The 24,708-nt window shown below is 43.7% G+C and overlaps 1 protein-coding gene across 1 annotated transcript in view; it reads right to left on the bottom strand.

The window, feature by feature from the left end:
* The window catches only part of LOC109432005 (uncharacterized), a 189,070-nt gene that overhangs the window by 14,376 nt on the left and 149,986 nt on the right, over positions 1-24,708 (bottom strand). The window contains exons 5-7 of the mRNA XM_029868400.2: positions 2,826-2,999; positions 2,569-2,723; positions 2,202-2,481 (exon numbers count right to left, since the gene is read on the bottom strand). Of these exons, the coding sequence (XP_029724260.2) occupies positions 2,202-2,481; positions 2,569-2,723; positions 2,826-2,999 (609 nt within the window). The remainder of the gene's footprint in view (positions 1-2,201; positions 2,482-2,568; positions 2,724-2,825; positions 3,000-24,708) is intronic.

Genomic DNA, 24,708 nt, shown 5'->3' with positions numbered 1-24,708 from the left:
GGGAAATTCCTGGAGGAATTTCTGGAGAATTCATTGGAGAAATCCCAGGAAGAATTCCGGAAGAAATTCCTGGCGAAATTCCTCAGGGAATCCCAGGAGGAGTTTCTGAAGATATCCCAGAAAGTACTGAAGAAATCGCAGAAGAATTCTTGGAGAAATCCTGCAGGAATCCTGAAGAAACCCAGGAGAAATTCCGGAAGCAATTGCCCACGTTTAGATTGCTGGACTGCGTTATCAACATCTGGACCTATGGTGGCGGTCTCCAGTTAGCCTAGTGGTTAAGGCTGTGAATCGCCAATCCAGAGACGGCTGGTTCGATTCCCGTTCCGGTCGGGAAAATTTTCTCGACTCCCTGGGCATAGTGTATCATTGTACTTGCCACACAATGTACAAACTCATGCAATGGCAGGCAAAGATAGCCCTTCAATTAATAACTGTAGAAGTGCTCAAAGAACACTATGTTGAAGCGAGGCAGGCCAAGTCCCAGTGGGGACGTAGAGCCATAAAGAAGAAGAATAAACTATTGTGGCGCTAACATCGACTCTGACCACTACCTGATAATGGTCAAGCCCAAAACTCTCCGTAATCAACAATCCCACGGTACGACCCACGGTGACTGACACAATCGAATGTCACTTCAGCATACGCTCAGAATCTCAAGGCAGCATTACCGCACGAGGGGGAGTTCCATGAAATCCTTCTAGAACGTTTTTACCTTCCTACTCGTATGTATAATCGTTTCACTTATCTTGAATAACCACGCGTCTCCATCAGTGCATTGCTCGAATTTTGATAAGCTTAGTGTTTTCAAATGGTGGTTTTAAAGTAATAGGAGGCAATCAGTGAAGTACTAGATTGAAAGTAGTGAGCTGGATTTTTGTATGGCGAGATGATCAATTCTCCATTTCTGCAATGAAATGAAGCAAACAGCGTGGGTTATATGATTTATTGACTAATTTGATGCTGTTTGAGCAAAAGTTTGGATAACTGTGTTGTTGAAGTTGCAGGAAAAAATAATACAACAACACAGTTATTCAAACTTTTGCTCAAATAGCATCAAATTAGCCAATAAATCATATAACCTACGCTGTTTGCACCATTTCATTGCAGAAATGGAGAATTGATCATCTCACCATACAAAAATCCAGCTCACTACTTTCAATCTAGTACTTCACTGATTGCCTCCTATTCAGGTTGTATAAAACAGTTTCGGTTTTCAGATTAAAAAGGTTTAAAAAGAGAGATGAAATGAATATACCTACGGATTTGGAACAATTCCTCCTATCTGAGAAGAGCCTTTGGTCGGACATAAACTGCGGTAGTTACGCTTTTATTGAAGGTGGCGCACAACTACCTACTGGTATCAAGACACGTAGCCCGCAAATACTTTGGACCCATGGCCAGACTGGTAGGCTACAATCTCAAGAATGTATTTAGTCCTATTTTTATCACAGCCCAGAAATCCGTTGCCCGTCCGATCAAATGGTCTGGCCATCCTCAGCTAGCATGCTCATGTCATGTAACAAAAATGGTATATTTTGATGCATATTTCCACAACTATAAATTGTGAGCGTTACCTGCAATTTCAAATGTCTATTTTGTATTTTTAAATCTTGTGGTCGGTACCAAAATACTCTATTTTCAAGGAATTCTTTGAGTATTCATTACGAAGAATTCTTTGACCGACAAAACATTTAACTCCGGCATCCACAGCATGGTTTCGAGTTCCTGCTGCATCTATATGGATCATACCTTGACAAACAGTAAAACCTAGTTCAATGAAGTTGAAAATCAGATTTCAGTCTGACGAGTGGGATTCCGTTCAAATTCGTTCCGGCAATTTTACTGCATAATCTCTCGATTAAGAAAGCTGCCATACGCACAACTCCATCAACGAAAGTCACTCACGTATTTCCATTGTTAAGCCACCCCTCATCATATTCATATAATTGCTTTTCTGAAAAGCCAAATCATCGTGAAGATTAATGGCGTTGAGCGTTGCTCAGTCAGTGCAAGCCAAACCTAGCAGCTTTGGATTCGATGGTTTCCACGGTGAAACACCAGATCTTCGAAATGTGCGATTTTATTGAGCAAGGATTCGTGAAATTTGCCGAAATCATGACACACAAATCAACATTCATTACGAATGCGCTATTCGATGCGTTCCTGTACCTACATACTCAGCATGTCACATCACTCACCTTGGAAAATACAGCCGTACGATTTCGCCTTCATTCCCCTGAATGTGATAGCTGCAGGACGTGTTGGGTGGATACCAATGAGCCACGCTGAGGAAAATTCCTTCCGAGGCGCTAGTGGCCCTGAGTGCGTCAGAGCTGAGCAGCCAATCGCAGGCCCCGTGTTTGGTGCCCACGGTTTCCACATGGCCCGGCCAGTTTCCTACGTTGAAATGGAATCCGGTGTTGAGCAGTGGACCCGCAGGCGACGACACAAACTCAACGTACATGTACTGCGACGTTCCTGGAAGTAGGTATGTAAGTGATATTATTCAATCCTCGATGAGCAAATATTGACCAGAGCCGTGAACATGTAGAGAGCGTCACATACCTATGATGCTGAAAGGAAACTTTCCCATCCCACAGAACTTGCCAATCGGTGGAGCATGTTCATCGCGTCCATCGTAAACTGCCAGCCAATCGTACGGGCAGTGCTCCGTACCGGATCCAATCTCCTTCATCGGACATGTCATGATGTTTTCACACCTGTGAATCCCGGAACGGCAGCGGGCCGAGCGTGGAAACATGGAAAACGGTTAAAGTTAATTACGATGAATTTCAAAGCACACCTCGAGGATGTTTTCTCACCTCTGACCGTCGACGGCAAACTGCTCGTTCTGGATGTACAGCTTGATGAAGGGCAATCTGGTTTGTAGCCGGTATCGACACTTGAGGGCCCGCGGGTAAATTCCCGGATAGGCAGGCGATTGTACGTAGCAGGTCTGCAGCCGGCAGTCGCGAAATTCTCGCTCACAGTACGAGCTGCTTGACGGCGTCGTCGTCGTCGCATCATCCAAAATGAAACAAAAATATGCATAAATTTCATCAACTTTAAAAGGTTATTTATATTCATTGAATAAATCAATTTTGGTAAAAGCTCGCTTCACTGAGAGCTGATGCATATCCATCGCCATGCATTTTGATTATAATATGCAGCAGTCAGGCCTTATCCGAGAAATGCAAATATAGCTACGTATGGACAAGCGCAGGATGATTCACTTGAACTATACGCAATAAACATGTGCAGTAGACCAGCACAGTAAGTGAGAAGTTGTAGACTTTGAGCATTGTCTTGAACCGATTCGTTCCCACTAGTTTGTTTGGCGTAGTTTACCGATACCTTGAAATGGTAAAACACTTTTGGATCGCAAATAGATACTCAAAACGAGCAATGTCTGTGAAAAGAATATAAAATGATAAAACAAACAAAAGAATGAGTTCAAGCAATTGTACGGACGCATTAACGCACCACTATCGTAAGCCTGGAGGGGAATTGTCTTGGAATAATTTTGCTATATACCTCTAGAGTTAATGCAAATCATACTTGAAAAACCTGGGTTCCTTCAAGGAAATTATGAGCACTTTTGGAAATCCTAACTCTAGAATTGTTGGGGATTTTTTCTTCAATTTCTTTGAAGATTGCTGTTTTGATGAAACATATTTTCAATCAAATAACCCGGCTGGGATCAAGATGACGATGTAACCTGGATAAAGAAAGTTGATTCGTTTAAAGTTGACCAAACGTATCCTTTGTACCTTATCGTTCGACTAACAAAATCCATATTCTTTTGACACAAAGGCCCGAGAGGTCGTAGAGTTTTCTACATTTTTTTCAGGAGTCCAACTAATCATCCTTTCCTATCCCTCAGCAGTCGTAAAGACGTGGCCAGGAGGAAGAATCTTGTCGAAGAGTCAGAGATTAGTCTCAAATATTTACGCTTGGTTACCGACGAGAAAGAAGACACCCCTCATAGCAGTAGTGTAGGACTGTATCACCTACAGATTTGTGTGACCCGTTTATTGCTAATTTGTTTTAATATTGCTGTGACATTTCGTTGGATATTGCCGTAGGAGTTTTTTTTTAGGAATTGCCCTTTTTTCATTCCTTCAGAAATTTTGTTTAGCAAGTTTCACAAAAAGATTGACAATTCCTTTGGAAATTCCTCTGGTAACATTTCGTTCAATTGCTATGGTAATTTCTTAGATTATTATTTTTTGAATTCCTTTTGTAATTTGTTTGGATCTGAAAAAAATATCATAATATTTGTAACAAAAATATTATTGTTTTGTTGAAATTTTCAAATCCTATAAGACAAATTTGATAACTCCTACAATTCATTAAACGATGATAGGGGTATTAGGGGCATAATGGACACCCTAAGCAAATGAGTATGTTAGGCCTGTATAACAGACAAAAACATAACATATTTTCAGTTGGCTTACAACTTTAACTTGTTTCCTACGTATTTCAATCATTTACAGCTGGTAGAATGTCATTATTGTGAAGAAATGATGAATTGAAAACCGTGTGTTTTATGGGGCTGGCAGGAAAGGTACGGGGCGAAATGGACACCCATCAGGGCATAATGGACACCCCTGCATATTTTATGCTGTATCTTTGAGAATATCGACCAGTTAAGTAATTTGTCAACGGAGTTCGATACCACAGATATAATACTCCATCTTAGACGAGTTTACATAACATCAAAGTTAATTCAATGAATTTTAGGCCATAATAATCGGATTGAATTTTTTCAAACTCTCTAAAACGCCTAACAGTATGCAACGCGCGTACATCCATTCATAATTGCCAGTGTTCATTTCGCCCCGAACAGACTACAACATTGAAGTTGCTATTTTCAGTGTGTTCTGATCAAAAATATAATACTTCATCTATTGCTAAATCTACGTATACATGTAGATAAGCTAACAATTCACTTGTTTGTATGGTGGACACACTCAATCACTCGTAATACCTTATTTGCTGCTGCTTCGAAATTATAAGAAATCCACCATATGAAAAACATATTTCATTTTCAATGATATTTTGATTATTTTGAAGGAATATAAATGGTACTTTTGATAAATAGAACAATGACTTGTTCCTTTACACTTATGCATTAAAATTTTTACATAAAAGTCAACGGTTTCGGCAAAAACAGGGGTGTCCATTTCGCCCTGGGTGTCCATTATGCCCCTAATCCCCATATAATAAATTTAAGCAAAGTATATAAAGGTTTTGCGTGAGTGTGTTACAATAAAACTCAGAAGACTTCGTCAAAACTTTTGATAGAGCCCCAAGATAAATTTTTAGAAGAATTTATAGCACAGTTTTTCGTTTTTCCTTTCTCGTACACTAAGTGTACTGGAAAGGCTATATGTTCACTCCAAAAATGACTTTTTGATAGAAGGCCCGGAGGGTCGAGTCACATATACCAATCGACTCAGCTCGACGAATTGAGGTGATGTCGTGTGTGTGTATGTGTGTATGTGTTTTTTTTTCCTCCCAACCTCCCCAGCAGAGAAAACCGATTGGAAAAACTCTGCTACACCTTGATGCCTCGATCCCCCTGGTACCACTGATATGCGACTGCTTCAGGGGGGGCAATGCGCTCATGCGCTCTTCTGCTACTGTGCTCATGCACTTTTTGTCGCTCCTAATCTATACTCATACACGTCTCGTATTTTGCTTACTCCGGTTGGTGTTGGCTCGCCATTAAGCGGACAACATGCTTAGTTTCAAATTTGTTATTCTACACGTTCTAATGTTAGTACCTAACATCGCCATTCAGCGACACATAGGTACAACATACACACAATTTGTTATTCTAATACCACGCAAGGCATTCGGATCCTACTAACTTGCTCCGAACGGTGTCCTCCCCGTGCCGCCGTTGCGCCATTAAGCACTCCAGCTTTCCGCGCACGACTCGTGTAGTCCCCGACGGTGGATCTACCCTACGCCGACAAAGAGTTCCCCGGCAGTGGAACATCTTCCGAAACCGTTTCTTCCCAGACAGGTGCCGAGGTCTCTCCTGCGATTCCGGTTGGAGACTGGCTTCCGGTTCACAGGCGCCCCGACGACCAAATTCCGGTGCTTCTTCGCGATAGACTCGGTCTAGTCCCCGGCGGTGGCCCTAGCCTACTCCGACGGAGAAAAACCCCGGCGGTGGAAGTTCTCCCGATACCGATGTTTCTATCCCGACCAGTAAGGTGCCGAAGTCGGTCCGGCGATTCCGGTTGGTGGTGGACTTCCGGTTCACCGGCGCTCCGACGACCAAAAACCGGTGCCACGTTACGGACGACTCAGTCATGTCCCCGGCGGTGGATCATGCCTACCCGGATCGCGTTCCGCCGCTCTCTGGTCTTCGCGCCACTTCCTCTGCAGCGCGGACAGCATCCTCGTTACTGCTCTGTCGACAGCGTTCCACGTGTTTTCATCGCGACACATCTCTTCGACAATGTTGTCGACTGTCACTCCGCCCAGCAAGACGCGAATTTCTTCGAACCTGGGGCATTCGAAAACGACATGTTCCGGTGACTCCTCCACGTTAACACACTCCGGGCAAAAGGGCGAAAGAGCATGCCCAAACCGGTGCAGGTACTTCCTGAAGCAGCCATGGCCGGACAGGAACTGCGTCAGATGGAAGTTCACCTCCCCATGCTTCCTATTCACCCACGCTGACACGCTAGGGATAAGCCGGTGAGTCCACCTGCCATTCGCCGAATTGTCCCACTCTTGCTGCCATTTAGCCAACGAGTTCGCTCTGACGATATCTCTTACGCTCCTGGTACTTCTGCGTTGGTAGCATTCCACGTCTTCGGCGATGGTGATGCAAATGGGCATCATTCCCGCGATAACACATACTGCCTCCGTCGAAATGGTTCTGTACGCGCTGGCGACCCGAGTGGCCATGAGTCGGAATGCGCTGTCTAGCGCTCTTCGATTCCGCTTCGTACTCAGTGCTTCAGCCCATGCTGGGGCACCATACCTGAGTATTGAGCCTGCTACGCTCGCCAGAAGACGCCTCTTACTACTTCGTGGTCCCCCGACGTTCGGCATGATCGTCGCTATAGCATTGACAGCCTTCGCTGCCTTTCCGCAGGCGTAGTCAACGTGCTCCTTGAAGTTAAGTCGATCATCGACCATCACTCCTAGATGCTTCAAAGCTCGTTTCGATGTGATAACATGCTCTCCGACTACGATCTCCATCGTTTGGACTGCTTTACAGTTGCTGACCAGAAGCACCTCCGTTTTGTGATGGGCAATCTGTAGCTTGACCCCAGTCATCCATCTTTCAACAGTGGACATTGATTCCGTCGCCAGCATTTCAACTTCTTCAAGAGTCTCTCCCATTACCGTCAACACGACGTCGTCTGCGAAGCCCACAATGACGACTCCTTTGGGAAGTTTTAACGACAGTACGCCGTTGTACATGGCATTCCAGAGTGTTGGGCCTAGTATGGACCCTTGTGGAACACCTGCCGTTACTTCTATAGACCTCTGCCCTTCGTTGGTCTCGTACACCAGTACCCTGTTCTGGAAGTAGCTCCGTAAAATCTGGCACAGATAATCGGGAACCCGCATACTGTGTAGCGCTACGGCGATAGCCTCCCAGCTGGCACTATTAAACGCATTTTTGACGTCTATCGTTACCACAGCGCAGAATCGATCACCTCTCCGTTTTTTCTTGGACGCCTTCTGGGCATTCTCGATGACTACCCGAATCGCATCCACCGTCGATTTTCCCTTACGGAATCCGAATTGCATCGCTGACAGTCCCCTCTCACTTTCGACGTATTCTGTCAAACTGTTAAGGATGACCTTCTCTAACAGTTTTCCTAGGGTATCCAGCAGGCAGATCGGTCTATACGATCCTGGGTCCCCCGGCGGCTTTCCTGGTTTCGGTAGAAGCACCAACTTTTGAACCTTCCAACCGTTTGGGAAGTAGCCTTCATCCAGGCATTTTTGGAGCACCATCCTGATCATGTCCGGAAACGCCAATATCGCCGTTCTAACTGCTACGTTCGGGATCCCATCCGGACCGGGAGCTTTCCCGATCTTGAGCCCCTTCGCAATTACCAGCAACTCTGCATTGGATATCCGAGCACCTTCGTTGGGTTCTTCTGCATTCTCTGCGTATGGTGTGGGAGGCCAAAACGTTGGGCCATGGTGCGGAAAAAGACCTTCCACGATCCTCCTTAGTTTGTCCGGGCACATTTCCACGGGTACTGCTGGACCTTTGAGCTTCGATACCACGATTCGGTACGCGTTGCCCCAGGGGTTGGCGTCGGCTTCTCGACACAACTCTTTGTAGCAGTTCGACTTACTCAGCCTTATCTCGCGTTTAAGAGCGGCTCGAGCTCCCCGAAAATCGGTTCGCCTTGCTTCTCTCTCAGCTTCATTTCTGGCCCTCTGGAAGCGTCTCCTAGCACGGAGGCAAGCAGCACGGAGGGTACTGATCGTCGCGTTCCACCAATACGCTGGCCGTCTTCTGTTTCTGGGCTCTATCTTCCTCGGCATTGCTATGTCGCATGCCGTAACAATCGCTTCCGTTAGTTCACCTGCATCAAGGGTTGCACCGCCTGTGGTGACCCTCCATAGCCAGAGAGTTAGACGGTCAGCGGACTCACCGAACGTTGGACAAGTAACTGCCGGATTGGCAGTATCTGAGGCCGGATCTACTGGACAGGCTTGATTTCCGACAGATGACCGCCGGATAGATAGGCGACCTGGCAGGACAGCGAGCTTGATCGACGACACGAGATGGTTGACGTTGGACGGAAAGGGACGGATACCGGGCAGGACAGCGGGCTTGATCGGACAAGACAGCAGACTTGATCTTCGACACGAGATGGTTGATCGTTGAACGGAAAGGGACGGATACCGGGCAGGACAGCGACTTGATCGGACAAGACAGCAGACTTGATCTTCGACACGGGATGGTTGATCGTTGAACGGAAAGGGACGGATACCGAGCAGGACAGCGGGCTTGATCGGACAGGACAGCAGACTTGATCTTCGACTCGGGATGATTGATCGTTGGACGGAAAGGGACGGATACCGGGCAGGACAGCGGGCTTGATCGGACAGGACAGCAGGCTTGATCGACAGGAACAGATACCTGGCAGGGTCGCAACCTTGACGAACAGGGACAGGATTTGCTCCACCACCAGATGAATCGGGACGAGGACCAGACACTTGAACGATGATTTTGACGATAAACGGGCAGATAATGGGAACCACACGAGGCAAAGGGATTTTCTTGTTGATCTGGTAATTAATGAGAGGTTTTGTTTTTTTCGACTTGTCTCTCCAAATTCACTGTTAAGACTAATTTTATTATAAAATTTTCCTACGCAGGTCTCCTATGATTTTTAATTTATTGGCTACTACGATAACTTAATTGACTCCATGCATGAACTAGTTGTTTTTTCTTTAATCTATTAATCCTATTCTCTACATTCGCCTATTTGCCTACTCTCTATTCGTAAATTCTATACATTATCATTTCTTTAAATTTATTTGGCTTGATAATATTTCTCCTGGGTCTCTCCATCCTCACTTGTTGCCGTTCTTCATCATCATGATCCTTGGACTGATCCTCCTTGGCTCCTATTGCTTCGTAATTTGCCTCGCGACTTTTCTCACTCGCCGGTAAGCAGCCCAAACCGTTATTCTCCAACCTCGTACTCTGACCGGTGTAATTTTCATCTGTTTATATATAAAAAAACATATATTATCATTTTAAAACAATAACTAACTACATTGTTTGATACAAAATTTTACCCATTTCTTCATCATAACCTGCTTCCTTTGAATTATCAGTCAGTCTTGATTCCTCTGCTTTCTCTTCTTCGATTTCGTCTGGTACTAACTTCACGTCTTGAATTTTCCTCGCGTATTGAACTCCATGTTCGGAACGAACGATGAGTTTTCCTCCTTCTCTGGATAAAACTGTGTATCTCTCATCAGAAAACGATGGATCCGTTTTGATTTTCTTTTGAACCGCCACAACAACTCTGTCCCCAACTTTTATTTCTGAATCCTTGGCTCCTCTATGCTTATCGGCATATTGTTTACTGATTAGCTTCGCAACGGCATCTTTATCTCTGATCTCTTCCCTGTCCGAGCTTCCTGATTTAGCTTCCCACAGGGCAGGAAAAAAACCTCTATGTTTCCACCCAACAAGGAGCTCGAAGGGCGTTATTCCTAATCTCGAGTGTTGTTTCATGGTATTGTGAGTGTGAACATAATTTTGAAGCGCATTCTTACAGTTTCCATTCTCATGTCTTGCGGCAGCTACTGCTTTAATCAAACCTTGGTTTTGACGTTCAACTGCACCGTTGGACTGGGGACAAAGAGGAATCGATTTTCTTACCAAAACCCCTTTGTTTTGCCAATATTCAATAAACTGCTTGCTCTGGAACGGGGGGCCGTTATCACTCTGGAGAACCAAGAGAAGTCCCCATGTGAAAAATATTTTACACAAAGCTTGGTTAGTACTAGCAGCATCAGTCGATTTCATTTCCGCAACTGACAAATATCTTGAATAGGTATCTACTAATACCAAAAATTCTCCAGACCCACAATGAGGAATAGACAAGAAATCCACTTGTAAGATTTCCCAAGGGCCGTCAGGTAGTTGCCGGCTAACTAATGGAATTGGAGGGTTTTTTCTTGAAATGACGAGACATGTTTCACAACTTTTGACAAATTTTTCGACATCCTTGCTCATACCCGGCCACCAAAAGAATTCGCGCATTATGCGTTTCATTGCTGCTATCCCAATATGACCTTGATGGGAAGTTTGCAGCGCCTTCTTACGCAATAAGTTTGGCAAAACAATTTTGTCCTCTCTAAAAATTTTGGGACCTAGTGCTCGGAGCTCCTTGGAATGGGCTTCGAATTTCTTCAAATTATCTGGCCAATGATTGCTCCTTAATGCTAAACCAATTGCAGTCAGCTCGCGATCTTCCTCCGAAAACTTGTCTATGTCTTTCCATGTAATCTCCATAGATCCTGCTTCTAACGCGAACAAAATGTGCTTGTCGTTATCTTCGTCGAACGGTTCGTCGCGCTGAGAGCTTTGAATTAGTCGAGATTACGCGTCTGCTACGTTAGAATCTCCAGGAACATGTTCAACATCGAAGTCATAAGCTTGGAGTCTCAAAGCCCATGCTTCAGCACGCGATACTGCACGTTTTCCGATCTTATTTCCTTTTCCAAAAATGAATTCATTTGCTTCCGAATCTGTTTTGATTGTGAAGAATTTGCTCATAAGATAAAAAGAAAATCTCTCAACTGCCCACACCATCGCCAGAGATTCTTTTTGTGTTTGTGGGTATTTCTTCTCCGAATCTGTTAAAGCTTTTGAAGCACAGGAAATTACCCTTGGAACGCCGTGTGTATCATATTGTACTAATACCGCCCCCAATCCAATAGGAGAAGCATCCACAAATAATTCAGTTCTATCCTCATTGCGAAAGTATCCAAGTCTCTTTATCGATTTCAATGCTTGTGTTTTCAGATAGACAAATTCTTCCTCTTCATCTTGTCCCCAATAAAACCTATCAGCTTTTGCTAGATTCCTTAAATGCTCCGTACAATCTGCTCGCATTGAGACGAATCTCTCCATAAAATTCATCAAACCCAGAAAGCTTTTGACTTCAGACTGGTTCTCAGGTTGACGGAAATTTTCGATTGCATCTAATTTTTCCTTATCAGCTCTTAAACCGTCATCGGATACCGAGAATCCCAAAAATTTTACCGTTTGTTTGCCGAACGCACATTTAGCTTCATTTATCCTGACTCCATGTTCATTGAGACAGCGAAGAACATTCTGAAGAAAAACAAAATAAGATAACAACTAACAATACGGTTTTTACTTGAATAGTTTTGATGCCACCTTGAGATTCTCATCATGTTCACGTTTTGTTTTGCCGAATACGAAAATGTCATCCAGGTAGTTCCGACAACCCTTGCATCCTTTTAGTACAACAGTTTGAAGAGTTTCTTGAAATATATCGGGTGCATTAGTCAATCCGAAGGGAATCCTTTTATACCGATAAGTTCCATTTCCGGCAAAAAAATTGGTTAAATGTCTTGAGTTCTCGTGCAGTTCGACATGGAAGAATGCACTTGTAAGATCGATAGTAGAAAAATAAGTTGCTCCATCCAAATCTGACAAAATGCCTTCCAATGTAGGCATTGGAAACGGCGTTCGAATTATGCTTTTGTTTGGGCCTCTAAGATCTACAACAAGCCTGATATCATTTTTTCCTTTTGGTACTACCAATAGCGAAGAACAAAATGATTTATCCATTGTGTCATCAACTGGTTCAATGATACCCATTGATAGCAAGTCTTTAAGCCGTCGTTCCGTTTCTTCTTTGAATACTGGCGGAATATTGGTGTAGATGTTTCTTGACGGTGGCCTGGTCCTATCGTATGACAGTTGAACAGGTGGTATATTAAACTTGGGAAATTCTCCTGAATTATTCAATGCTCGTATTTCTCCTGGCTGCAATTTGCTTTGGTCCTCCGGCACAATCGAAGGAATAATCGGTACATTCAAACCAAGTTTCAAAACACTGTATCGGATTGCAGTATTTCTTCCCAATAAAGCCCTTCCGTTATCGACAGCATAAAACTTTTCCATTAACCGAGGCCGATCTTCAGAAATAAACAGTTCGGTAATAAATGTTGCAATCACAGGAATCTCTCCATCTAATGCATATGCTTTCAACTGCTTATCAGAACCTGATTTTAGGTCATATATGGAATCCGGACAACTTTCTTTCAGAGCAACAAATGTTTCTTTGTCAACGGTGTTAACTTCCGCCCCTGAATCGATCAAGAACGTTACACGTAATCCCGCTAACAATCCGATTATTTCTCCTCGACTAGATCGCTGTGAAGCATTTTCCACTTGACGAACAAGTTGCTGTAGGCAGCAGAAAGGTTTCAAATAAAATGTTAATTAATAATCAACAAGTAATATTTATTTGAAACAAAATAACGGACAAGATGATAACAACAGTTCTATTCAGAAACTGGATCACTTACAGCCTCACTTTCTCGGTCATCACCTTCATATTCCCGCTTGGAAATCATCGCGATTTTCCGTACTTTGGGAGGAGTAGAATCGTTGTGTTCCGAAAGTACACGCTTGAACGGTCTGGCTGATCGACATGCACGCTGAATGTGTCCTTTTATTCCACAAATTCGGCAGACTTTCTCGATGACATGACATTGCGAAGCCGTATGATACGTACTGGTACACCTCCAACATGCTTTATTATCAGCCGAGCTCCTCGATGATGAATGGTTCCTCGAAAATCCTCTTCCTTGAAAATGTTGCCTTCCTTCATTTGAACGGTACTGATGGCTGAATTCTCCTCGCAGGGGTCGTTGCGAACGAAACTGTGGCCTTGGTGAATCCTGAGAGACTATTCTATCCTGATGAATAGCGACGGCTGCAACTTCCTTAACGTTTGAATGGCTTTTTGCATACATTTCCTCGTTGATACTTTCGATTTCAGCAGCTCTGACCTTGTCCAGAAGATAAACAACAGATTCTCCCTTTCTCAAGACCTTTCTACTGATAGCTCTTATCTTCGAATCGTTAGCATGTGATTGGATTGTTAAAGCAACATTCTCTGCTAGTTGATCCTCACCAAAATCGCATAACTTTCCAGCTTCAATAACACGTTTGACGTAAGCAGAATTGGATTCTCCTGAAGTTTGTGTTAAAGAACGAAGTTTCTGTCTTTGCATCAATGTGTAGCTTCTTGAACCAAAATAGTTGTCCAACCGTTTCATTGCATTGGAATATGGATCAGTTGCAACATTGGGCATACCATCCACACTGACGGTGGCGCTCAAAATATCTAGCAATTTTGGCCCAGCCTTAATTTTGAAAATGCTCATCTTAACATGCTTCTCAGTTACACCAACCAACTTCATTGAGGCTTCCAAAATATCCTTCCATTGTTCAAACGACTTCTTGTCTATTTCTTCTTCTCCAGGAACAGGTTTGCATTCCAATACGTTCAATGAAGCAAACGACAAATTATTCATGGAAGTTTGTAATGCTGATTCATTTGCTCTCAGCTGACTCTCCCGCGTGGTAGAGTGTCCAAATTCCACATCCTTTTTTAGAAAATAATAATAAGGATAATATCTTGAAATAGTAAAAAAAAACAAAATCAAATTTTGATACCACCTTAAAGAGGTTTTCATCCGAAGAGTCCTCGTGATTTGTTTCTACTTGTTTCAACTTCTTTGAGAACAAAGCATTACGTTTCTTCTCAGCCAACAACGCTTTCTTTAAAAGCCTTATCTTTTGTTTCGCAGCGACAATTTTTTTCTAGAAAAAGACGAAACGAAGAGACCATCTATCTATTATCTTCACTTTTACCAATTTTCATACTAATTTGTATTTCCTTTTTTTTATTTGAAGTTATTTTCATTCATAATCATTTCATTTGCTATTTGAGGTTTTGCTTGCGTATTTTAAGATTCTATCGAATGGCTACTTCAAGATTGCTCTATGAATCAGTTAATGAATTCAAGGTGCCACTTACTAATCAACTCAGAGATTTTCAGTGCAGCTTCATTGAGGCCAGGATTATTTACATCAACCAACTCAGAGGTTGCGTTATAAATCCATTATTGAGTCCTAGACACTACTTACTAACCAATTAGAGGTTTTCGGAGCATCGTTTATTGAGGCCTGGATTATTTAATCAACCAACTCAGAGGTTGCATTACAAATCCGTTATTGCGTCCAAGACGCGACTTACTAACCAACTCAGAGGTTTTCAGTGCAGCGTTCATAGAAGCCATGGTTCTTCAAATCAACCAACTCAGAGGTTAAATTTTAAATTTGTTATTGAGTCCAAGACGCTACTTACTAACACACTCAAATGTTTTCGGTATAGCCTTTATTGAAGCTAGGATTCTTCAAATCAACCAACTCAGAGGTTGCATATTAAATTCATTAAGAGTCCAAGATTCAATGTGTTTCAATACATTTTTGTTGATGCCAAGTTTCTAATAACTAAAAAAAAAACAGTGTTTATTATTTTGTTTCGTTATTGAATCCAAGAAGCGTCACTTCAATCAACTCAAATATTTTCGATTCACCCTTTATTGAGGCCATGTAAACTAGTAACCCACGCAACTAATAACAAAATGTCTGTACGTTCGAAAAATATGCTATTATTGCTCAACTAACTGAATTGAAATACAAATATTGTCTAAAAAAATTTTTGAGCATGATTACCTTCTAGTAAATTAATCCGCTTTTTATTTTCTACAAGCCATCTCAGAACATTTATTGCCATTTTCACAATCAACCCAACTTATCACAATGGATTAACTACATCGGCTGTTTTCCACTCTCCGCATCGACCAATGTGGCGCTAGCTTTAATGCGCGAAAAATTGCTAAAAGTAAATCGCAAATATATTGTTTGGCGAATAGCATCTAAAGGCAAATTTATCGAAGTGCAATACATTATTCGAAAAAAAAATATTTGGTAGTAGTTGTGCACAATGGTGACTACTATTAAGCCTACCAAATATTTTTCAGTAAAAGCTTTCTATTTCAAGTAATTCATGTTTAGATGCTTTTCACCATACAAAATAAAATGGATTTACTCCTGCTGATCAACTGTGGGTGTGCGCCAAGCGGGTAGTCTATTGATTGAACTTTGATACATATGTATGGCAAACAAGTATTTCCATATAATTCGATTTCACTTCGATGTTACGTCGAGTGAGTTACCCATACTCATATGTCGTATAATTTAAACGTTGAACAATAAAAAACAATGTCTTGATGTGTCTTATGTGTCTTGATGCATCAAGAGCTTTTCAGGCGATCGATTTTCACTGTGCACTGTTTGTGTTGCCATGGTACTACATATAGAAACATCAAACATTATACATTTTTACCTGGATTTTACGCCAAATAACAATATAACGAAAACCATTAGAATTTAAAAAAAAAATAAATGGATACATCAAATCGAGAACACTGTTTAAACGATCAATCAATTGTTCATTTTTCACTGGACAATGCTTGCGTTGCTTTGGTACTATGGCAACGAAAAAAAAAACAAAATTTTCTTTGACAACACTTTTCAAATCGATTTCAAGCAACTTGTTAATTCACATGGCCAAAATTTTTCACTCTTAGAAACGTAAATTTTACTTACTTTTCTTTGAATTCCGACTGCGCCAATGTGGTGACCCTCCATAGCCAGAGAGTTAGACGGTCAGCGGACTCACCGAACGTTGGACAAGTAACTGCCGGATTGGCAGTATCTGAGGCCGGATCTACTGGACAGGCTTGATTTCCGACAGATGACCGCCGGATAGATAGGCGACCTGGCAGGTCAGCGAGCTTGATCGACGACACGAGATGGTTGACGTTGGACGGAAAGGGACGGATGCCGGGCAGGACAGCGGGCTTGATCGGACAAGACAGCAGACTTGATCTTCGACACGAGATGGTTGATGGTTGATCGTTGAACGGAAAGGGACGGATACCGGGCAGGACAGCGACTTGATCGGACAAGACAGCAGACTTGATCTTCGACACGGGATGGTTGATCGTTGAACGGAAAGGGACGGATACCGAGCAGGACAGCGGGCTTGATCGGACAGGACAGCAGACTTGATCTTCGACTCGGGATGATTGATCGTTGGACGGAAAGGGACGGATACCGGGCAGGACAGCGGGCTTGATCGGACAGGACAGCAGGCTTGATCGACAGGAACAGATACCTGGCAGGGTCGCAACCTTGACGAACAGGGACAGGATTTGCTCCACCACCAGATGAATCGGGACGAGGACCAGACACTTGAACGATGATTTTGACGATAAACGGGCAGATAATGGGAACCACACGAGGCAAAGGGATTTTCTTGTTGATCTGGTAATTAATGAGAGGTTTTGTTTTTTTTCGACTTGTCTCTCCAAATTCACTGTTAAGACTAATTTTATTATAAAATTTTCCTACGCAGGTCTCCTATGATTTTTAATTTATTGGCTACTACGATAACTTAATTGACTCCATGCATGAACTAGTTGTTTTTTCTTTAATCTATTAATCCTATTCTCTACACCGCCGTATGGCCGCAGCGCCTCGACAAAGACTTCCTTGTCGAACTCTTTTGTCTTCCACCTTCGTTCGCATGTTCGCGTTCTCCTCGTCGAAGTAGAGGCTCGCCGGCCAATACTGTAGAGGATCGCCTGGTGATCACTGTTGGAATATTCCTCGCTGACTCTCCAGTTCATGTCTTCCGTAAGCGACGGACTACAGAACGTAACATCGATGATGGATTCACGGCCGTCTCTGCGGAATGTGCTGGCCATACCATCGTTTCAAAGCCTCACATCCAGCTTCGCCAGGGCTTCCAGTAGGCTGTACCCCCTAGCATTGGTGAGCCTACTACCCCATTCCACGGCCCAGGCGTTGAAATCTCCTCCGATGACTACCGGCTTCCGCCCGACCAGCGTGTCCGTGAGTGCATCCAACATCCTGTTGTACTCTTCATCTGACCACCTTGGAGGTGCATAGCAACTGCAAACGAAGACTCCATTAATTTTGGCAACCACAAAGCCTTCGTACGAACACTCGATCACTTCTTCAATGGGGAATCTACCCATCACCTGTATGGCCGCTATCTGGGATCTGTCCGTCACCCAATTGCCGTTCTCAGGGGGCACCCGATACGGCTCTGCGATGATTGCAACATCGCACTTAGTCTCTGTTGTCGACTGCCACAACAGTTGCTGTGCGACGTTGCAGTGATTGAGGTTGATTTGGGTTATCTCAATCATTGTTGACCTGCCATCGCCTTTTTATAGGCCGGGCACTTAAAGCCTCCCGTCTTATGGTCGTTTCCGTCCTCCGGCTTACACAGCATGCACTTGGGTTGGCTCGTGCAGTCCCGAGCAACGTGGCCGTTTCCACCGCAACTCCAGCATCGTCCGGACCTGTCGGGGCCCTTGCAATTTCTCGCCTGATGACCAAATTCCATGCATTTAAAGCATCGCTCCATTTGTTTGGTGGCTCGGGGAGCCAGTCGCAACGAGCACTCCGCCCATCGAATTTTTACCTTGCCAGTTGCTACCAGCTTATTGGCAATATCCACAGGCAATCGGATTGCCGCCGTCTGAGTGCCTCCATACGACTTCCTTATCCGAATCACCATCGGTCCTTCGACGTTGCACTGCTCCTTCAATGCGCGTTTCAGATCATCTTCTGTCGTGATCTCGTCCAGATCCTTGACTTCAACCACCGCTTCCTGTGATAAGGCTCTCACATTGGCCTCGTTCTCCAGCGATTTGGCAACGAGCTCCCTGAACGCCGAGCTCTTAACCGTCGGATCCTTCTTGAGCTCGAACAGCATCTCTCCTTTTTGGGTGCGTCTGGTCTTCACTACGTTTTCGCCCAACACCTTCAACTCCGGGTCCTCCTGCAGTTTCCTAAGCAGAGCAGCGTACGTCGTCTTGTCCTTCGCCTCAACGATCAATGCATCGCCCTTCTTCCTCTCCCTAGGAGGCCGCTGGGTTTCTTTCTTCGTCTGTTCCTTCTTCTTTTCTTCCTTCTTCTTATCTTCTTTCTCCTTTTGCTTTTTCTTCTTCTTCGCCTGCTGGTTCTCCACAGTGCGCCATCCATCATCACTCCGATTGCTGGCACGCTCCCGTTCGCTTCTCTGTTTCTTCGGGACTTCCTCTTCTCCTGGCGTGTCCCTGCCTCGTTTCTCTGAGCGAGTACTCCGGTGGCTCCTCGGCGTCTCCATGTTTTCAGCCGTAGGTCTATCCGTGGCTTCCGCCAGAGACTTCTCGGCTGTTTCCACTCTCAGCTTGAGCGCCTTCTGATCGCGCTCCGCAACTGTAACGGCAGACTTGATGCTCGTCACTAGTTGCTTGATCTTCAGGTGAACGTTGTGCTTGTCTTTGACAAACTCGTACAACTCGTTCACCCTTCTCCTCACTTCGAACAAGCTCGACTCTTGAGCTGTGCCGCTGTTCGAGTTCGGTGTAAGCACTCGCTGATTCAGGAATGCTAGCTCCCGTTGGCTTCCTTGAGGCTCGCTCCGTATCGCGCTACTACTCGTTCTCGCAGCAGTTTCCAGCGGCGTCACTGGTGATCGCTGCATCATTCCACTTCTTCTGAACGCGTCCGCGTTCTCTCCAACTACTTCGGTATAATTTGATGTCTCCATTCTATTGGGTCCCCCCTCCGAGCCGCTATCTCCACCTGCTGTACGTAGTCGCTTTCGTGATCTCTTGGTTGTCTATGAATCAGGGAGGCCAAGCGAGGGTTGAACACGTACCTTCATGGGGTCCGTGTCCAGAGCCAGATCAGCGCAGCGCAAGTCGGGAGTGTTACATCCGAGCCTAGTACCCATCAAAAATGATGGACAGATGAAGAACGTATCCGGAGGCCTGCCAAGGTTTTACCGGGATGGAGGCAGACGCACCATTAGCCCGCTCGCCGTTTCAAGTAGGTGTCACCCTTCCTTACTCAGGGAGCAGAATGGCACGAATGTCAGCCCATCGTCGTCATCCTATCCGTAATCCGTAGTCCGTTGTCGTTTGCGTTGATCAGTATGCCATAATCAGGATGTTACTGGCATCGATCCTGATGTGCCGGTTGGCACTCCGAGTATTTGGGCTAAGGCACTTTGGAAGCGGTACCAGGTCGCTTGTACAGAGTTGCTTGCGGATGTGTGGCTTTTTATGGAGATCCAACAGAGCCCACTGTTGAAACCCCGCCACATCCTAGGCATCCTCTGCTTGAGCTATCTGGAAACCAGAAGCTCGGTCCCTCCCCGAAGGAAGAGCCAAAGGTGGTAATCCACACGGATGTGTGAACGATTTTCGCTTAGGATGAATTCCCAAGCTGCCACCCGACTCGCAGAAGGGGGGGTTCGTCAAGCCCCTGGACTCCTGTCCCTGCTGCCCCTGTATGTGTGTATGTGTGTGTATGTGTGTGTGTATGTGTGTGTATGTGTGTGTACAAATAAACTCACATCACTTTTTGGCAGTAAACCTCAACCGATTTTAATGACCGACGGTTCATTCGACGCGGAATCTGGTCCCATTGTTTCCTATTGAAAATGGTTCGAATCGGTCCAGCCGTTCCGGAGTTATGGCCATGTAGGTGTTCCGGACCGGTACCCCTGGAAGGGGCCAGACATGAAAATGCAACAAACCCATACATGCGACCCATCAAATCACGGTATTTTCGATTATCTAATGAACGGTAAGTAGAAGAATATTCGCAGACCATATTTGGGTTCTGGGTGTCCCGCCGGAAGTGGCCAAATATAAAAGTGAACTAAACCCATGCATGCGACACATCAAATCGCTGCTTTTTCTATAACCTGATGAACGGTAAACATGAAAGTAGTCTCAGATCATATCTGAACCGGTAGCGTACCGGAACTGGTTCCGGGTGTCCCGCCGGAAGTGGCCAAATATAAAAGTGAACCAAATCCATACATGCGACACATCAAATCGTAGCCTTTTCGATAAGCTTATAGTACGGTTAGCATTAAAATAAGGTAAGCCCACATTAGAAACTACTGGCAGTGTTCTGGAATCGGTTCCAGTTGTCTCGCCGAAAGTGGCTGGATGTAAAAAAGAACAGTTCTCTAGTTACTAAACCAATTTTCGCGACACATCAAATGGCTTTTTAGGCATCCTGATGAACGGTTAACAAGAAAAAATATCTCAGACCATATTTGGGAAAACTATGTAGTGTCCCAGAATCGATTCCGAGTGTCCCTCCGGATGTAATCAAATGTAGAAGGGAACTGAACCCCATAAGGTTTTCTTCCGATAACCTGATGAACGGTTTTCAAGAAAATCGCCTCAAATTACGCTGGAGACCGCCGGTAGTGTTCCACAACCGGTTTCGGATGTCCCTCCGGAATTGGTCAAATGTAAAAATGAGCCATGTAAATGTTCCGAAATCGGTTTAGGGTGCCCACTGGAAGTGGACATATATAAAAGTGAGCGGTACATAAAATCTCTTTTTTGTCAGTAACCTAATAAGAAAATAGGCACAGTCCACAGAAATGACTAGCGGTAGTGTTTTTAGTTCCGAGTAACCTGATTAACAGTTAGCATTAACATAACAGACCACATTCAAATATGCCGGTAGTGTTCCAGAATCATTTCCGGGGATCTCGTCAAAAGTGACCAAATATAGAGTATACCAAACTCATGCATGGAACACATCAAATCGCGACATTTCGATAAGCTAATGAACGGTAAGCAAGAAAATAGGCTCAGACTACATAAGAGACAGAAACAGCGTTGGGTGCTTCAGCGGAATTACGAAAGTGAACTAAATCAATGCAAGCGATAGAAATGTGTAAGAGAACCAAAAATCTAAAACACTAAAGCAATTTCATCAAATCACACCATTTTAGATTCCTGAGATGTAAATATATAGTAGGATGGATCAACGTTGTATTGAAAAATCAAAACAGCCTCGAACATTTTTTTAAATCACTATTTGCGTCTGATTACTGCGCAAAATTTAGCTGCTACTGAAGGGCGAGCTCTGTAATGTGGTTAATATTTGAATGGGATATAGCATTGACAATTCAAATTACTACATTACAAATTTTACATGAATCTTGTAACCAATGATAATATAATATACCCAAAATGTGCAGAACAAACTTCGTCAAAGTGATCTGTGAAAAAGTTTAATCATGGCTTGTAATTGTAATCTTGGTATGGATCAGCCTCCAGTGAGGGTTGTCAAGCAGTCAACTGAACGGACTGATACTTTCAGCTCTGCCTATGCGTTGAACATAACGTCGGAATAAGTGCCCCAATTCGATGATGACCTTGATAAAATTCTTGATTTTCTAAATAAAGTATGTAAGGTAATAAAGTCCCAGATCGCTGTTATGAGAATTTCCTCCTTCTCGTCCATTACCAAAGCACAGATATTTGGGGCTGATCACTGACTCTAAGACAAGATTGATTGCGTCGATGGAAAGATCATGAGTACATATTCGACGAGAAAGGCACTATCACCACTAGGTGGATTAATCTGTTTTTTTAGTTAAACTTACAGCGCAATCGCTGGTATGTTTTTTTGCAAAAGCTTTAAAAAAAATTAGCACAATCCCCATTATAGTATCTGTAGGAGTTGCTGTTCGATTAAAAATCATGTGTTGATATTTTTGTGAAATTTCTAGAAACTCTTTGGCTTAAATCCAAGACAGTGTTAAAGCTGAATAAAAAAAAAACAGATTCGTTTAGAAAGAAAAGAAAAACTCTCAGGAATTTACCCAAATTTTTCTTTAGAAATATAGACCGAGAAACTAAATCAAGAGATGTTTCTGGCCACCCACCCCCATAGGGGGCCATGTAAATCCGGCCCTGGTCCTGGAGTAAATATCAGTGAGTGATTGTGTTGGCATTATATATAAGATATTCAATAGGACAAATATTATGTTCTTAAATTATTCAGCAAATAAAAACTCACAGCGCAACATTTTTTTGTCCCAAGAGCAAACTCATGTGTCACTGACAGATTTTGGGCCGCTGAATCCGAATCCGGGCTCAGATTTTCTCCAGCATGTCACAATTTTGAGCTATACCTCAATTTACAGGGCAAAATATGCGATTTTCGGCTTTTTTGACTGCAAACCATTAAGCATGGAAATTATTTTTTTAAGAAATAAAAGAATAAATTGGTCAATTAACATCTAAATTAACGACTCATGCAAAATATTTCATTTTACCAAATCAAATTTTATAGATTTAAGCATTTTATGTCAGTATGTAAACTTGCATGCAACTTTTGAAGGGTGACTTGTATGGGAAATGTCGTACCTAACATAAATCGCTCAAAACAATCAAATTCGATTTGGTAAAACGAAATATTTTGCATGAGTCGTTAATTTAAATGTTAATTGACTAATTTTTCCTTTGATTGGTTAAAAAAATATTTCCATGCTTAATGGTTTGCAGTCAAAAAAGACCAAAATCGCATATTTTGCCCTATAAATTGAGGTATAGCTCAAAACTGTGACGTGCTGGAGCAAATCTGAGCCCGGATTCGGATTCAGCGGCCCAAAATCTGTCAGAGACATATAAGTTTGCTCTTAAGACAGACCAAAAGTTAATTTTTGTTACGCTGTGTTATATAAAAAAAATCATCTGTTGATTCTTCTAAAGGAATTTCTGAGAAATCTCCAAACTGTAGTAAGAAACTTGGAGAAGTTCACGGGTTGTCACTGGAACTTACCGGAGAAAATCCTGAAGAAAAATCTAAAGGAACTTTGAAAGTTGAGAATATAATCTGGGAGCATTCCCGTCGGAGCTCTGGAAGGAATTTCCGGCGAAATCTATTGAAGGATTTCTGATGAGATTTCTGAAATTTTTGGTTGAGGTCTCGTAGAAACTTCTAGTGGACTTTCAAACAGAATTCTGGAAGAATTCCCTAAGCAGGGATGATTCCTGAAAAAGACAGGAAGCTTTGAAAGGATTCCCAGGACAGCGTTCAAATGATTTCCACCAGGAGCTTGCGAAAAAACCTATAGGAACTGCCAGGGGAACCTTTTGAAAAAAAAAAAAAACATTTAAAGAGATCATGTATGGGCTGCAAAACGGTGAGTCGATAGGGAGAGAGTCTAACATAGCTCTGGTCCTCACAAGTTCCTACCTTATGCTTCCACGGGCCAAGCGATGACAAAGACCGCAAGCTAAGAGTTGTGTGCTTAGGTGGTAGTGCAGCCTGGGCACTGTTGTCTTTCTGACTTCAGCTAGATTGAGGAGGTACGGCTCGAGCGTCTGTTCAACAAGGAGATGCGGCTCAAACAGCGTCTGTACTGGCATTCAGCGGCTGAGTAAGAAATGCTGCATCACGCCCAGCTAGATCCAAGGTGGTAGCCCCATCAGCGTGTTCGTCCCAGTGTTGGTTGGGACGTTAAACAGAACTGGCACGATGGCCCTTCGGCAAGACAGGAATGTTGGCGTAGGCCCAATAAGCCACCCGTAAAAATCCCCATTGCGAATATCATGGGAGAAATTACGACTCGATACAATCGGCAAAGACCCACGCGAAGAAATAAGGACTACGTTTGGAAACTTGGAACATGGAATTGCAAGTCACTTGGTTTCGCAGGATGTGCCAGGATAATCTACGAAGAACTACATCGACATCGTGGCGATGCAGGAACTTTGTTGGACTGGACAGAAAGTGTGGAAAAGCGGGCATCGAGCGGCTACCTTCTACCAAAGCTGTGGCACCACTAATGAACTGGGAACAGGATTTATAGTGTTGGGCAAGATGCGACAACGTGTGATCGGGTAGCAGCCGATCAACGCAAGGATGTGCATGTTGAGAGTTAAGGGATGTTCCTACAACTACAGCATCATCAACGTCCACTGCCCACACGAAGAGAGACCTGATGACTAGAAAGAAGCGTTCTACGCGCAGTTTGAGCAAACATACGATAGTTGGATGGATCGGTAATCGGGGAAAATAGCCTGCACGCCGTAACGAATGATAACGGCCAGCGAGGCGTAAACTTTGCAGCCTCCCGTGGTATGGTAGTCCGAAGCACCTTCTTCCCCCGCAAAGATATCCACAAAGCCACCTGGATAACACCCGACCACCAAACAGAAAACCAA

Source organism: Aedes albopictus, chromosome 3 (genome assembly GCF_035046485.1).
Source record: "Aedes albopictus strain Foshan chromosome 3, AalbF5, whole genome shotgun sequence".
NCBI lineage: Eukaryota > Metazoa > Arthropoda > Insecta > Diptera > Culicidae > Aedes > Aedes albopictus.
The sequence above is the reverse complement of the archived record's forward strand: the minus strand, read 5'-3'. Positions and strand labels throughout refer to the sequence as shown.